General features: G+C 46.0%; 4 protein-coding genes across 4 annotated transcripts; 1 reads left to right on the forward strand and 3 right to left on the reverse strand.

The window, feature by feature from the left end:
• Positions 1-713: 713 nt before the first annotated feature.
• LOC135666015 (LEAF RUST 10 DISEASE-RESISTANCE LOCUS RECEPTOR-LIKE PROTEIN KINASE-like 2.4) lies at positions 714-4,291 on the reverse strand. Its single transcript, XM_065177504.1, has 3 exons — positions 3,470-4,291; positions 2,358-2,396; positions 714-2,129 (listed from the first exon to the last, which is right to left on the reverse strand). The coding sequence occupies exons 1-3, from the start codon at positions 4,239-4,241 to the stop codon at positions 1,039-1,041; spliced, it is 1,902 nt and encodes a 633-aa protein (XP_065033576.1). The 5' UTR covers positions 4,242-4,291; the 3' UTR covers positions 714-1,038.
• A 1,003-nt stretch (positions 4,292-5,294) lies between these two features.
• Positions 5,295-9,183, forward strand: LOC135666009 (LEAF RUST 10 DISEASE-RESISTANCE LOCUS RECEPTOR-LIKE PROTEIN KINASE-like 1.2). Its single transcript, XM_065177491.1, has 5 exons — positions 5,295-6,071; positions 6,456-6,491; positions 6,580-6,843; positions 6,917-7,858; positions 7,940-9,183. The coding sequence occupies exons 1-4, from the start codon at positions 5,300-5,302 to the stop codon at positions 7,852-7,854; spliced, it is 2,010 nt and encodes a 669-aa protein (XP_065033563.1). The 5' UTR covers positions 5,295-5,299; the 3' UTR covers positions 7,855-7,858; positions 7,940-9,183.
• Positions 8,137-8,843, reverse strand: LOC135666010 (uncharacterized). The gene has a single exon (XM_065177492.1). It carries the CDS (start codon positions 8,841-8,843, stop codon positions 8,322-8,324), a length of 522 nt encoding a protein of 173 aa, XP_065033564.1. The 3' UTR covers positions 8,137-8,321.
• A 4,616-nt stretch (positions 9,184-13,799) lies between the features above and the next one.
• LOC135666002 (uncharacterized) lies at positions 13,800-15,020 on the reverse strand. Its single transcript, XM_065177484.1, has 2 exons — positions 14,193-15,020; positions 13,800-14,031 (listed from the first exon to the last, which is right to left on the reverse strand). Exons 1-2 carry the CDS (start codon positions 14,886-14,888, stop codon positions 13,969-13,971), a joined length of 759 nt encoding a protein of 252 aa, XP_065033556.1. The 5' UTR covers positions 14,889-15,020; the 3' UTR covers positions 13,800-13,968.
• Between the last annotated feature and the right edge of the window lie 1,265 nt (positions 15,021-16,285).

Below are 16,285 nucleotides of genomic sequence, written 5' to 3' on the forward strand. Positions count from 1 at the left end.
TGGAAGTCAAGGTGGGGAAGGTGGCTTCTCTCACTTCCTTGTGGAAGTGGACAACTGTGCAAGCCAATCTAAATATAATCTTTGGGCATTTGACCTCTTCACGATGGGGGGAAACATTAATCTTTTATATAAGTCGAGGAGAATATTGACTTGCCTTCCATCTTAATCAGTCCCCCTCTTTTTAACATTGCTGGCCTACTTTGCAAGCTTGCTTTTAAAAGCTTCACTCTCACTCATCACCCTTGAGAAACCAACCTCTTTCAGAGAGGAGTCCTCGAGTGTGTTTGGGTCACCAGGCTGAACTCTCTCTCTCTCTCTCTCTCTCTCTCTCTCTCTCTCTCTCTGTGATCATTGAAAGGTTGGACGAAGACTGATGTGGTGGCACATTTGAGAAGATGAATGCCATTTGTTGTTTCCTCCACCCGTCAAGATCGACCAATTTCTTCATTTCATATTATTCTTCTATAACTTCTGCCATAAACCATACTTTGACTTGTAATGATCTTAACTTGTAAGATTCATATCACGGGATTAGTATTGTAACAGCAAATAGAGTCGATCTGCATCTAACTCGTTCTGTTCGAGTCCAATTACTTCAAATTAAAGATTGATGCATAAAAGATGCTTCAACTAAAATGCTGATCAGATTCATCATAAACCTCACAAGTTTAAACCTCTTTAATTTGATTGAGTCCAACAAATCTAAAAAAATTAAGCTTTCAGAAGATGAATTATACATTAAATTCTATCAGCAACAAACATCCAAATATAATAATATCAGAGGAATGCTCTGAGGCTTTCCATACATGTATTATCTATTGCAGAGGAGACGATGTTCATAAAAAACTTCACCAGTCATGGCACATCCACCTTCGATCTTCATGTTTGATCTCATCTGCTGCATCACCAAAGATGTATTGCACGGTTCAATCTCCAGGCATTTCGTAGCTTGTCAATGTCTCCATATGCTTGGGTCGTTGCGGATGTACACAAGAACATCACAAGACAAAGGAAACCAATTTCCTCTTCTGGTTTAGACTAGGATGAAGTGTTGACAACCGATCCAGGAGGAGAAGAAAGATATGGTTTTGGTGGCTTTTCTATGTCGCTGATTCTTCCTTCCAACATTTCTACAACCTTGCTCATCGAAGGACGATTCGCTGGCACCATCTGTATGCACCACAATCCGACTAATATCATCTTCCTTGCGATTTCCCCTGTTTCAGCTGTCACGTCATAAGCTCGAAGATCTCCACCTCGATCGACATGCTCGTAAACCCAGTGAGGAAAGTACACCTCACTGGTCCTATCTGCGTGTGCTTTTACATTCTTTCTTCCTCCAACCATTTCCAGGATCATCATTCCGTAACTGTAGACATCGGATTTGGTTGAAGCCACTCCTACACTCCTACAGAACACTTCGGGTGCAATGTACCCTGCTGTTCCTCTTGCATCTGCCACCGAGAGTATGGATTCCTTCTGAGAGCACAATCTAGCTAAGCCAAAGTCAGATATCTTGGGGGAAAAATCCTCATCCAGTAGAATGTGGTGAGGCTTGATGTCAAAATGTACTATGCGAGAGTTGCATCCACGATGCAAGTACTCGAGCCCCCGCGCGACTCCAACTGCTACTTGAAATAATTTGCCCCATGGAAGAGTTGCCTTTGGCTTATCCGAAAAGATGTACTTCTCCAGAGATCCATTGGCCATGAATTCATAAATCAGAGCTCTTCTGTGACCATCTAAACAAAAGCCAAGCAGACTAACAATGTTAACATGCGACGTCCTACCGATGCTTGCGACTTCATTCATGAATTCTGCACCATTCTCTTTGGACTCGCTCATCAACATCTTCACAGCCACCAAACGACCATCTTCAAGTGTACCTTTAAACACACTTCCGTATCCACCTGCCCCTAGTTTCTCATGAAAAGATTTTGTCATGCTTTTAAGATCAGAATACTTGTATCTTTTGGGGGCCAAGGATCCATAATTATCTAAAAAGGCTTCTATGTTTCGTGTGTTATCTGATTTATTCAGAAATATGTCAGAGATATCAAATCTTTTTTGCGCATAGAAGAATAATGCAGCACACACCAACAGGAAGCTCACCAATCCTACCACTGGACCTGACATGCCACAGAGGAAAGGTCAAATTGTCATTAGCCCCAAAGAAAACAAATCTAAATCACCAACAAAATCTAGTAAGGCTAGAGGAATCCGAGGAATAGACCAAACAAAGAGAGATGGATGATAATTCACAAACTGGAGTTTGGAAAGGAACTTCACTTTAATAAGCGAATCGCTCGGCAGAAGATCTAATAATACATGAGACTTTTCCGAAATATGATTCTTACCTATCGCAATCCACTTCTTATGGAAATTATGGAATTTTCCTGCAGCAAAAATAACCACCACAGGACAGGTATTAGCGCAATAACATAAACAGTTTGACAGGTTTATCAGACATCGTGTGTAAATCCATACAGTTATTCACATGAAGAAAATATGGTTAAAAGGATTCATGAACTTAAATAAGGATGAGATTCCCGAGGTGAAAAAAAAGAATGGGGTAATTGAGGAAACTACCATGTGAGATTGTGACTTTATGTGTTTCTCCTGGTGATTGAGCATCTACTAAAACTTGTAGTTGAAGAAAGATAACCAGACTAACTACGAGATGCAGGTCATGATGAGGCCTGCTTTCAAGTAAAATGAGGTCATTCGGAAGGACCAACTCTACTTGCACCCCTAACTTTGTACTCCCCAAGAAGACTTGGTAAACAAGGAGAATGAATGTCATGTGGACAAAGAAAAAGAAACTGCAATGTTTTGTTATCTGGGAAAATTATTTTCTTTGTAAAATAATAATACACTACTTGCAAAGCAATACCATACAAAGGCTTATGAGATGGTTGTCTTGAGCCAAAGTCTTTGTTGACTGACTATAATAATCTCCAAGTCACATCGAATCATTTTCCACGGAGAAGAAGAAATTTGCTTGCCAATTTAATCTGAAAGGATCATTTCTGACTCCTTCTGTCAGTCACCATCACCTTAAACAAAAATCCCTTCCCCTATCTAAGGGGAGAATAAAGAGCAACTGGTCTATTAGATGCTGCACCCGAAGCCAAGCATGATGCATAATAATCACAAAAAGAAAGAAAGCATGAAATACACCAGTAAGAAGGTAAAATAATGAATAAAGAAAATACAATTGCTCACATTCTCCATGGAGTGTTAAATTCTAGTCTAAAACCCCCACAAGAAACGGCAGAGGAGTAACCTCTGAATGAATCATTAATATATTTGAAGACAAAAGAAGAGATTAAGGAGGAAAGAACGTCTTGAGTCTGTCTCAAAGATCAAGTGATGCTTGTTCTTAAAGCTAATTAAAACAATCGAGAGGGACAAGTGGGAGAGATGACAACAATTGAATCGGAAACAAAGAGATCGAAGCGGAACTTACCGCAACTGCTGGGTTCATCCCATCCTCGTGGGCAGTGACAGACGAAGTCCCCTGTTTCGTGATGAGACCCGCACTTCCCGTCGCTCTCTCTGCATTCCTCACAGCCTTCAGGGTTCGACCACCATTCCACCAGAAATCCGTTCTTGAGGAGATCCTCGTAGTTGGTGCGTCCACTCTCTTCCTCTGCACCATACGGGAAAACCGGTGCATTGACCACCTCACACTCGCTCGACCAATTCGGCGGCTTTGGGTAGTCATAGCTTTCACCGAGTTCAGCGAAAGTATCATTAGCGCACCGTATCCTTTCGTGATGGCCGGGTGGGATTCCCGAGCAGTTACGAAACAAGAAGAGCACTTTGTTGGCGGTGCTGATCGTGAAGTAATGGTCGACGTGATCATGGAGTCCTAACTGGGAATCGTCGTGGGGGATCGGGCAGTCGCCGCGGGCGAATTGGGTGTTGGCAACCAACAATGACTTGTTACGGTGGAAGATCTGTTTGATAAAGTACGACCCTCCTCCCAAGGAGTTCGCCAGAATGGGGAGACCACCTGTGCACTCGACTTCAAAAGCGGGATCGCCACAGAATGCATCACCCCCACTGAGCCAGAAGGGGTCGCTAATGTCTACAGCATCTCCGCAGCGGCTGCTGACCTCGCACCCACCCGTCTCTGACCCGGCCGCTGCGGCTGGTTTTATCCGCCGCGAGAAGCTGATCAAGAGCACAAGGATGGAGAGGAGAAGAGCGAAGCTCGGCAATGATTTGGCACGCATTTTGTGGCGATGACACGGAGAAGAGAGAAGCAAACAGTAGCGGGAGAGAGAAGGAGACGACTGCGGAAGTAGGGATCAAAATGGCGTAGCTACTGCTGACCCCAAGTCTTGCCGGTGGACGACTCGGGCCTTGTGGCGGAATCAAAATAGATGCAGTCTATATTGGATTTTACTTTCAAGAAAAAGAAAATAATCTCGGATTTGCACAAGGAAATAAGTGCCAATTATTATTATTATTATTATTATTATTATTATTATTATTATTATTATTATTATTAAAATACCCCTTGATAATGAGGAAAAAAATGGTCAAAATCGGATCGGATCATTAAATAAATGTGCGAATAATTGGACCTAGAAGCCCCCTTTTTACATCCTGAGCTCAATCTTCATGGAATCGGATCGAGACAGGTCTGATTCATGTTACACGACCAACCAATTTAATTGAAATCCACGGGTTCAATTCACACGGCATCGTTTGGGGTTTACGCGCTGCAACGACTCCGTCTCGCACGTCTTCCTCGCCCATCAAGACTTGTACCGTGTCAAAGACTTCGTCGATAGGATTCCCATAAGCCGTTATTGTCGTTAAGGGAGGCGGGTAGGTCGTCGAGTCATACGCGGCGGAGTTGGCGCCCATCGCATCACCTCGATGCTGTTCCTGCAATCGTTAAACAGTCGGTCATGTCAACGCATGCCACAAAACACGGTTGGCATTGGACCGTTTTCTCAAAAAGGACGACTGAGGTTTCACACCTCATTGCATTGCAGTGTTCCAACTAGAATCATAATTGGATCCACCACACAAAGCAGCTCGACAAGGAATAGAAGATCCATAAAGTAATGTTTACGATCGTAGTAATCGGCAATGCAATAAAATTCATGTCAGTTTTAGAGCTTCATTACCTACTACTTTACTTGGAACTTTCCCTGGCGAACTCATCTCCGAAGACTTGGTGGTCAAGGATGAACCCAGCCATCACCATCGTGATCTTCCTTTAAATCTCTGTTTCCTCTTCTCGTTCTGCCTCATCCCTTCTCCGTGTCATCGCTACAAAATGCGTGCCAAATCGTTGCCGAGCTTCACTCTTATCCTCTCCATCCTCGTGCTCTTGATCAGCTTCTCGCGGCAGATAAAACCAGCCGCAGCGGACGGGTCAGAGACGGGAGGGTGCGAGGTCAGCAGCCGCTGCGGAGATGCTGTAGACATTAGCGACCCCTTCTGGCTCAGTGGGGGTGATGCATTCTGTGGCGATCCCGCTTTTGAAGTCGAGTGCACAGGTGGTCTCCCCATTCTGGCGAACTCCTTGGGAGGAGGGTCGTACTTTATCAAACAGATCTTCCACCGTAACAAGTCATTGTTGGTTGCCAACACCCAATTCGCCCGCGGCGACTGCCCGATCCCTCACGACGATTCCCAGTTAGGACTCCATGATCACGTCGACCATTACTTCACGATCAGCACCGCCAACAAAGTGCTCTTCTTGTTTCGTAACTGCTCGGGAATCCCACCCGGCCATCACGAAAGGATACGGTGCGCTAATGATACTTTCGCTGAACTCGGTGAAAGCTATGACTACCCAAAGCCGCCGAATTGGTCGAGCGAGTGTGAGGTGGTCAATGCACCGGTTTTCCCGTATGGTGCAGAGGAAGAGAGTGGACGCACCAACTACGAGGATCTCCTCAAGAACGGATTTCTGGTGGAATGGTGGTCGAACCCTGAAGGCTGTGAGGAATGCAGAGAGAGCGACGGGAAGTGCGGGTCTCATCACGAGACAGGGGACTTCGTCTGTCACTGCCCACGAGGATGGGATGAACCCAGCAGTTGCGGTAAGTTCCGCTTCGATCTCTTTGTTTCCGATTCAATTGTTGTCAATTCTTCCTTCTTAGATTTACTGGCTTTCACTCATAACCAAGTCCCTCTCGATGTATGCTTTAGAAAAGGAATTCATGATTACAACATTCATCTCTTCCTTTCTATTTATTTACTTTTATTCTATAATCTCTTCCCTTTTTTCCTGAAAATATATATATATGAATGATTCAGAGGACATTTCTCTGCCCTTTTTGTGACGTTTCTGCTACACTCTCCTAATCGTAGGAGACTGTTATCAATCTGCATGAGACATGGCAAACTTTGGAGCCAGGAATAGTTCTTTTTTTATTATTCTTCATTTATTAGTTTACAAGTCTGTGATGGTTTTTATGATGCAGGAAAACGACACAAAAATATGAACAAGCTTGTGATAGGTAAGCATTTTAAGTTTTCTGTATTATATATATACATATATATATTGGAGGAATTAACAGCAGCAGCTGTTACTGTTGTTGCGAACAGGAATTTGTGTAGGCGTAGGCTGCTTGGTCATGGCAAGCTTCGGATGCTTCTTTTATTACCATTGCAGCTGGAGGAGAAAACAGCAATCATCATTTCTGCTATCGCGAAACGTCTCTTCCCATCCAACTTCTGAGAGTGATCTAGAATTCGGCAGCGAACAATACCATACCCAAATCTTCATGTACGAAGAACTGGAGGGTGCCACGGATGGCTTCAGCACCTCAAATGTGCTCGGTGATGGCGGATTTGGCACTGTCTACAAAGGTTTGTCATCGTCGGTACTGCCAAGGAAGGAAGAGGTTGGCCTCGTTGCTCAATTGATGGTTCTATCCTGCAGGAAAGCTCCGTGATGGTCGAACGGTGGCCATCAAGCGATTCTACAAGGACAACTACAGGCTCGTCGAGCAGTTCATCAACGAGGTCTACATCCTCTCTTCCATCCGCCACCAGAACCTCGTCACCCTGTACGGCTGCACCTCCCGCAGCAGTCGCGAGCTCCTCCTCGTGTACGAGTACGTGCCCAACGGCACCGTCGCAGACCACCTCCATGGCTGCCGTGCTTGCGAGGGGGCCCTCACGTGGCCCCTCCGGATGAGCATCGCCATCGAGACAGCCGACGCACTCAGCTACCTCCACGCCATCACGCCCCAAATCATCCACCGAGACGTCAAGACCACCAACATCTTGCTCGACAGGAGCTTCCATGTCAAGGTTGGGGACTTCGGGTTATCCAGGCTTTTCCCGGTCAACGCCACCCACGTATCCACCGCACCACAGGGCACGCCCGGCTACGTCGACCCCGACTACCACCAGTGCTACCAGCTCACCGACAAAAGTGATGTGTACAGCTTCGGGGTGATGCTGGTAGAGCTCATATCTTCCAAGCCTGCTGTGGACGTCAGTAGGCAGAGCCGTGACATCAATTTGGCCAACATGGCCATCGACAAGATCCAAAAGCAAGAACTGGATCAGCTGGTCGATCCAAAGCTCTGGTTTCGGTCGGACTGCAACATAAGGACGATGATCGAGCGGGTGGCTGGAGTAGCGTTCAGGTGCTTGCAAGCGGAGAAGGAGATGAGGCCTCCCATCAAAGAGGTTCTCGAGGTACTGAAAGGGATAGAGGATGAGGGACGGAACGGCGCGAAGGGTGTGGAAGCTGATGCTACGGTAAATGACGAAGATTGCTTGCTGAGGAAGAAGTCGCCGCCACATTCGCCAGACTCTGTTGCAACACGGTGGGAAAGCAAGTCGACGACACCAAACTATAGTGCTTGATGAGGTGATGTGAAATCTGATAGCTCTGAGTTCGATTTATGTATCTTTAAAGATTGACGTAGTGCATGGAGTTTCTGTTTTGTAGGATTTCCAGGGGAGATCGATGTTTACGTGTGCTATTAATGGGTTGCCGGTCGGCTGAACCGCCGGCTTCTCAGAAACCAAGATCGTGCCAAATTCTGCAGCCGAATACGGGGCAGACAGCAGTAGACATCAACATTAGCACACTCAATGGTACTTAATATCCCCCAATGCTGCTGTCTAATTGAGTTCCACATAAAGTTTTACAACTAGAGGAACTCAATTCATCGAAACGAAGATACAGAAAGAGAAGATTTTTACCTCCAGAAACGAAAACACAGAACAAATGGAATCTCTCCACGGTCTGAGATGCTAAAAGGTCACCTGCAGAGAAAGGGCACAAATATGACAAAGTAACCCATCACAAGCGAGTTGCACAGCGTAACTCAAATAGCATGTTCGCGTGCTGCATCAGACTCCCGCCTTTGATTCCTCATTTCCTCGTAGAACTTCTCTATAAACCTCTCTGCTCTCTGATCCACGGTCCCGTCCTCTTCATCACCGTACTCCGAGAACTCACGAGAGAGTTCTCTTCCGATTCCATCGTCATCGTACAGAAGCTCGTCCCGAAAAGCTCCGCCGGGCGACAGCATCTCGTGCTCATCCTGGAACACGCCACCCTCCGCGACAGACTCCGCGCCATCGCCGCCGCAAAGCAGCGACAGAAAGCGGCTCCTCTTCTTCGGCGGGGCACAAGGGCGGCGGAAGAGCGGGGAGTTGGAGGGCGAGAACTCGTACTCCGCGATGAAGGCGTAGTTGTAGTGCCGGAGGAGGTTGAACCTTTTGGTCCGCTTGAGGAGCAGCAGCTTCCGGGCGATGGGCCGCCTGACCTTGGCCACGCGGGTACTGAAGCTGAGGGCGATGAGGTCCAACGCCTTCCTGACGATGGGGCTCCTCTTTCTCACCATGGCTGCGCATCCTCCTTCCTCGGCCGGGGTCTTAATGGAGGGAGGCGCGGGCGGAGCGAGTGGGGTATAGAGCTGGAAAGCGATGCTGCCGAGGTCGGTGGATTTGTACTTTAGCTCTGAAATTTGAAACAGCGAGGCAGCTGCAGGTAGCCGTTGATGCGAGCGGTGTCCCACTATCGGAAGCATACGAGCTCGCGAGCAGTGTCGTGAGGGAGTTCGTGGGTGGTGTTGAGCAATTCGGGTGTTTTCTGTGATCGTGCTACGGAGACGTATGGGATGTTTTTGTTCTGTATCGATGGATGGATGCTTTGGACATAAACAACATTTCGTATTTGTCTTACGGATTGATTGGTTGCGGCCAGCTTCGGGGGCTATGTTCGATTAGGATCGAGTCACGCTTTAGGCGCGAGCGCGAGTGGGTCTCTCTCCGAAAGGAGTCCGAGGGTTGTTTTTGGTTTTTGGTTTTTGGTTGAGAGGAGCTTCGGTTCGGGTTCGGGTTCGGGTTCGGCTGGGCCGGAGTTGGGTTTGGGGCGCGCTACCGTCTCGATCGGTTCGTGTACGTGGAATGACAACGCACGTCATGGTTATCCATCACGCGCTCCGTGACGCACAACATGACGTGTGTTTGTTTCGTGACGTTGGGCTGCATCTCCAATTCATGGCAGAATGCAATCGACTCGACGCACAGTAATATCTCATCGTTCCAATCCGGGAACTTGCGAAATAGAGGTCGATGTAGTGTCATGGGGACGACCATTGCTTCCATTCCTCATGTAGCACGAGACATATTCCTAGAATTCGAATCTCGTAGGAGTTAGCAAAATAGAGGTCGAGGTACTGTCATGGGGATGATCGCATTCACCCGGGGAAAAACTACCGAGAGAGAGAGAGAGAGAGAGAAAAGAATAAGAAGAAGAAAACTAATATAAATTTTTCGGTCTTCTTTGTTGGAAAGATAATGATGAGGGAAGAAAATATGAGGATGAAGAAACTCATGCCGAGCCTCGCCCGATTTCTAGTTAAGTTATCGATTAATAAAAAATAAATTTAATTATGATATTTTTTAATATTGATCGAATGAATTTTTTTATTTTTTATCCAACACCCTTGCTCTCACTTATAAATAGGTAAAACCTCATAAGAATCATACATATATAAAATATTACATATATACTTTTATCTCTCCTTAGTCGTCATTGTATCGTTTAGCCATATGAATTATAAGTAAAAAGAAAAAAGATAATTCTAGTTCTCCTTACATTTAGAATTGAATGATCGTGTGCTTACAAATCAAAAGAAAGCTACTATGAATGATATCGAAAAGTAAGAAAGTATTCTAAATAACTTCGAAGGATACACCTCCTAGATTTGATAAATTATAAATTATCATTTGACTTTAAATTTTAAAATTAAATATATTCTACATAATAGCATGATTATAGTTTTTATACTTATGCTTGGTGTTAAAGTATATTTTAAAATCAAATACCATATATCATAAAAGTATTAGATTTGTTTTGTATTATCGTCCTTCGCATGCGAAGGATGATCCAATATATTTTGTTTATCTTATTCGTCCTAGTCATTTGCTTTCAAAAGATAAAGATTTACTTGCCTAAGCTAACAAAACTATGGATAAAAAGTTGTTGCCCTATCATGATTGATAATAGCTTGCTATCGATGGTGACACTGTCAAACATTATAACCTACATTGGTCTTCAACCCTATCGCAAGCAAGGGCTATGCGAGCAACACCGCTACATGCAATGGCTGCATATATTATGGTATAACGTTGCATTTGCCAGCTCTCTTGAGGGTGACAGTAAAGGAGGCAACAATCCTAATAACATAGTATGGTGCTAGTCATGACATTTCGAGCGTTGCTATAACCAACCCGTGGCAAAAGGGTTTATCGGTGGCATCGCTACTTGCAACATATACTGTTATGCGCACTAATGACACATCGTGCAATACAAGCATCAACACATAAGTTGGATGGTGTTGCTCAACAATCGAGAAGAGGTGTCATTGTATGCCACGACAAATGTAGGTTTCGAGCGGATGTAAATTAAAAAAAATCTATTTATAACCTTAAATATTTTTTAAAAAATAATATATAAATTTTTATGATATCATTACTTTTCTTTCGTATCTAAGGAAAATATTATCGTTCAGTGTTTATATTTGAAGGTTAATAATATCAAGTTTATTATATTTATATGCACCGCCTTCTACACCGGCGTGTGCAGCCCTAGATGCTGTAAGATCTTCAATGGCGTCTTCCTCATATTCCAAGGAAACGCTGACCTTACCTCTCGTATTAACTTCACCTTTTGATCGAAGTTGGACGATCTGGTTTATCTGGCCCATCGCCTTCCGAAGGTAGGATGGAAGCTTCTCTTTGATCATCGTGACCTCGGAGTCGTCCTCGATGCCAATTTTCGGCACACAGATTCGCAACTCTGGTGCCTCAGTGATTTCCTCCGAGGTCGAAAACACGGGCCCCTTCAGTCGCTCGGGGACCTCCGAATGTTGGAGTGGCGAAAGGGCGAAGAGAGAAAGCAAAAGCAGGCGGGGTGGGACTAAATTGATGCAAAAGACTTGCGTAGCTGCAAATGACCACCCAAATTCTGGTCTAAATTTATGTGGAAGGTCTCTTTACATTAGGAAGGGAAGGTTTTTGGGAACTACAATTGGCCAAAAAAAATTCTCAAAACTAATATATTTGCATTATTTTGTAATCTAACAAATTTTAAATTCTAGTTTTATTACACCAGACATGGGCCTCACAGTCATCAAGAAACCCTTCCATGAAATTTCAGCTAAATTGGTCAAACACATTTTGGCAAGAACAGTTTGGTAGGTGCCACAGAATAAGACCGGATTGGCAGTGAAACAAATAATCCACGCCATGAACTATTCAGACGGAGACGACTTACAGAAACATTGGATTCTTAGATTCTCTCTTTGTCAGCATTACACTTCTTTGATAGCACTACTCTCCATCCAATTCTGATAGCACGATAATGATCCCATTAGCCCAACTTGGATGACCAAAAGCGGTACTACTGACTTTGTCATCGAACATCCATATGGGCGACGACAAAATTGATGGACTCGACAAGAAAATTTGTGTTGGTAGATCTGATGACAGAATCAATGTGAAGCACTGTTGCAGAGAAACAGCACAACAAGAATGGTAGCTATGCATGTTTGCAGCATACGCCAATAATGACAATGGCGGTACAAAGCAGCAACAGCTGTGGAAGCACGTACGTCATGGAACGAACAGCAAGTCTCCCTTTGTTGCCATCGGCTTTTGTATTTACTACGATCTCTCTTTCAAGTTTCTAAGGCTGTGGATGTTTAGTCCCCACACGATTGCACCTTTCAATCACACACTGTATCCACAATCACACAGCAGTACAACTCCATAATACGAGACTATCTGAGATGAACTAAATCAACACATCCGATTGATGTCCATTTTCTTATACTCTTTTGAGCTCTTCTTCGCACAACTCAAGCCGAACCATATACATATATAGGTACAGGGAGACATGAGCTGAAGCCATGGAAACCAAACCTAATCCGCCTGTTTCCTGTTCTTCCGTTTGTTTTCCTCCTCATTAGCTGCTGCTTCTTGACATAAGAGTCCGTATACTTTACATCGCTTTGCAGGTAGAGGAGGAGAGAACACAAGATGGTCACGCACCGAGCACTGCCTGTCTGACAACGGTAGCAACCCCAGGCTGAAGCTGTCGGGCGTCAACATGTCCCAAGGAGACGAGGCGAGGCTGCGATCCCGTTACTTCTCTTCCACGGCCACCACTTCCCCCGGCGGTGGCGGAGGAGACGGCATGAAGTACGAGTGCGACTGCTGCTGCCGCGAGTTCGCCAACTCGCAGGCTCTGGGCGGTGTCCGGGCCGCGCCCGGTGTGTTTTTACGCCGCCGCCTCGTCTCCTCCCTGGCTCGGGCCCCGCCGGGACTGGCGCCGAACGCTGGATCTACTTCTCTCGCTCGGCGCCGCCGTCTCCTTTATACTAGTTGGATGGGTGTCTCTTCCCCTCCTCGTCCGTGACCAGGATCGCATCGAGACCCGCCGTCTTCTCTCACTCCGTCGCGGGATACGGCGGAGATGACAGTGACGCGCGGGTTTACGATGCCGAGGGCCATGTGGCGGCCAGGTCGAGCTCGTTGAAGACGTCTTCTATTAATAAGGGCCCAAGCGCCATGGCCGTGGACTCGGTCGGCACGGAGGAGTCGCCCGGGCTGGACGTCAAGCTCAGCCTGGCTCCGGCCGGGTCCTGACTCGGAGAAGCCACCCGACTGACTCCGTGCATGCGTGAAGTCCATATGTTGACTTCAGGGGAGAACGTTGCAGTGCATCCGATCTCCGTATCTTCTGCGACGAGACGAGACGAGTCGCGTGGGGTTTGACCGAGTCAGCGAGTCAACTCGCAAAAACTCATGATAAAACACGCTTCTTTTTTCCCTCACCAGATGTGGTGATGCTATCATGATTCGGTGAGTCAAAAAGGATCGACGAAATTGTGATGAGCGCATGAACATTGATCAACACAAGGTGCGATAATTAATCCATCACCAGCCTCGAACAGCATGATGTGTGTGTTGGTGTTGACCCATGTCCTTCATATTTTTATGAGCATATGGCTAATTCCTAATTCTTGGCAGAATGCAGTAAGCACGACCACAGCCTTACTGTAATGCACAGCGTTGAGCCAGTGCCATTACGTTGCCACGCTGGAACTCGAGAAATGGACGTCCAGGCAATGTCACGGGGACGACGACGACCACCACCGCTTCCAATCCTCATGTAGATGAGCAAGAGAGCAACAGTAGACATATATTCGATTTTGACCGAGAGAAGTTGATCGAATTTAACTCGATAATTTTACAAGGAAGAAGTAATTTTCGTTCTAAGAGAAGCAACATTAATGAAAAAGCAGAATTTTCTTTTGATCGAATTAGAATCAACGGCGGCGGCCGCGGATTTTGAAGCTAGCAACCCGAGAGAGAGAGAGAGAGAGAGAGAGAGAGAGAGAGAGGTGAAGGGAGTTTGGCGGAGAAGTAGGTATCAAGTCACCGGAGGTACACGTACCTCTAATCAGGAACCCTGTAGGAGTCGGCGGTGATCTCCGACAGCCACGACCCGGGGAACAACGACTGAGAGAAGAAGAAGAAAACCAACATAAGATTTCAGTCCTTTTTTTAGGGGAAAAAAATTCCTTCTTTTAATGGGAAAAGCAGCAAAAAAATTGGGTTTTGGGGGCACAAAAATGATGATGGAAGAAGATGGAAGGGAAGGTGGGGGCGAAGGCACTCACGTCGAGCTGGTTTTGGATGACCTTCGCCCGCTTTCTTGGCCGCCGGGGAGCTCTGCACCCCGTCATCGCGTATATGTCCTCCTCGATCTCTTCTCTGGTGAGCGAGATCGAAAACTTGGGCCGCTGCCGCCGCTCGGCGTCCTCCGACTTGCGCCACACCGCTTGCGGGCGCAAGCTTAGGTGCCGCTGGATTTCCATCGGAGCCCTCGCGGCTCCTCGCCTCGTCCTCAGATTCCAGGGAAGCGCCGCCGGCACCGCCGACGCGTCGGCCTTGGGATCCAACCTCGCCTCTGGCGCCGGCTCCGCCTCGTCGGCCCCACCTTTCGGCAGAAGCTGGACCACCAGGTTCATCCGGTCCGCCGCCTCCCGAAGGTGAGCCATAAGCTTCTCTCTGACCTCCTCTATCCTAGGGTCGTCGCCGGGGCCAGTCTCAGAGGCACGGATCCGCGATTCTGGCGTCTCCACGGGGGACGCCGTCGATCTCCGTCCGCCACCAGCGACGATCTCCTCCTTGCCGTTCACGCTCATGCAACGTAGCGCGCTGTGGTTCCCCCACGTGTTCAAGATGGGGAAGGAAAAGTGGTGGAGGAGGCTACCCTGCGCCTCCCCTCGAGGGGGCGTAGCTTCCGTCACCGCCGCCGACGAGGCCACTGCGGTATCCGGTCGCCGTGGTGTCGTCTCCGCCGAGATGACCATGGGGCGGCGACCCTGGCGGCGGTGCTACGAAATAAAGCGGGTGGTGGCCGGAGGTATTTCTAACGTTTGCTTTGGCGTAGGGGGTGAGGAGAGGAAGGGAAGGGATGCCGGAGCGGGACTGCCGACTGCCACTTAAGGCCGGCCTATAAAAGGAAATCAATAAGTATATAATAATTATTTGCGCATATAAGATTTTATATTTTTTTTTATTCGCGTCACGCATAAGAGGGAAGAGAGTGTGCAGCCACCACACGCAAGGCAGTTCGAGAAACAACGTGGGACGTCCATCATGTGATCGCACAAATCTCAATGACCTTTCGGACGACTTTCCTCCGTCTACAATAACAGGAAGCATCAAAGTCGTCTCCCTATATGTGTATATATATCCAACAGCGTTGTTATTTACCCCACTTTTAATCGTCTCATCTATTGGTCAGGTTAAAGAGTGGCACCCGTGTGATCTTCGACGCCACCTCCAGCCCAAAAGAGGGTAAGCGACCCGGGTGTCCTGCAAACGTGTAAGGACAGTATTGCTTATATATATATATATATATATATATATATATATATATATATATATATATATAATAACTTTTATAGTTGTAAGTACTTGGGCTCATGGGCAAAATAGCTTTTAATAGAGTTACATCTGGAAGCACTGAGGACTGATTTGTTCCCTAAAAATAAAAATAAAATAATCGTTCCTTAAATTTGATTATATAATCCTGTGGGTTAGTTTCAGTGATGTATTTGTGGGTTTGATTATCGCTCTTGCCTTTGGGCTAGGCGCCACTTATCTCCGTATGGGAGGGGCCTTTGTGCTCTATCAATATATATTATGATGGAACATATTTGATAAAGGATATGACGTGTGGACGATTTCACATCTCGTCATGCTCTATCAGTATCAAATTGTCCAGTCATTGGTTGTTTGCTGTATATTAGTTGTCGAATACAAAATACTATAAAATTTCTCAGACAACATCTTTAAGTTCAAAAAGTTTTTCATAGAAAAAAATTATTTTACTCCTAATAATTTTTTTTAAAAAAATTCTCGATTCACTATCTTCATTGTATCCATCATCACCTTCGTCTTACATGTATCGTTTGTATCGACTATAGCCCTTGTATAATAAATAACTATCGTTATCGATAACTTTATTTATCCTCTTTGCGGATACATCGTTACAGTTTCATCAATGATTATAGAAGGATCATGTGGTTTCCTCATAACTCCTCATACTCTTTTTTCATTATCGAATATGGACAAGGAAGGAGGTGGGATGACTTACCATTGTCTATAGCCTATCGCAGATATTACACCTTCATCGTGAGTCCAGATTGTTGTGTATTCGTCGTTAGATGGGTTCGACGAAGGAGAATGATCGGTATGACAC

The sequence above is a fragment of the Musa acuminata genome, unplaced genomic scaffold (genome assembly GCF_036884655.1).
Source record: "Musa acuminata AAA Group cultivar baxijiao unplaced genomic scaffold, Cavendish_Baxijiao_AAA HiC_scaffold_1059, whole genome shotgun sequence".
Taxonomy (NCBI): Eukaryota; Viridiplantae; Streptophyta; class Magnoliopsida; order Zingiberales; family Musaceae; genus Musa; species Musa acuminata.

Bases quoted from the DNA above. Each gene is read 5' to 3' on its own strand.
- LOC135666015 (XM_065177504.1), bottom strand. From the start codon at position 4,241: ATGCGTGCCAAATCATTGCCGAGCTTCGCTCTTCTCCTCTCCATCCTT. The intron at 2,397-3,469 runs GTAAGTTCCGCT...TTTTTGCTGCAG, and splicing joins GGATGAACCCAGCAGTTGCG to GAAAATTCCATAATTTCCAT. The intron at 2,130-2,357 runs GTAAGAATCATA...GTGGCATGTCAG, and splicing joins TAAGAAGTGGATTGCGATAG to GTCCAGTGGTAGGATTGGTG.
- LOC135666002 (XM_065177484.1), bottom strand. From the start codon at position 14,888: ATGGTCATCTCGGCGGAGACGACACCACGGCGACCGGATACCGCAGTG. The intron at 14,032-14,192 runs GTGAGTGCCTTC...TTCTTCTCTCAG, and splicing joins TCATCCAAAACCAGCTCGAC to TCGTTGTTCCCCGGGTCGTG.
- LOC135666009 (XM_065177491.1), top strand. From the start codon at position 5,300: ATGCGTGCCAAATCGTTGCCGAGCTTCACTCTTATCCTCTCCATCCTC. The intron at 6,072-6,455 runs GTAAGTTCCGCT...TTTATGATGCAG, and splicing joins GGATGAACCCAGCAGTTGCG to GAAAACGACACAAAAATATG. The intron at 6,492-6,579 runs GTAAGCATTTTA...TGTTGCGAACAG, and splicing joins TATGAACAAGCTTGTGATAG to GAATTTGTGTAGGCGTAGGC.
- LOC135666010 (XM_065177492.1), bottom strand. From the start codon at position 8,843: ATGGTGAGAAAGAGGAGCCCCATCGTCAGGAAGGCGTTGGACCTCATC.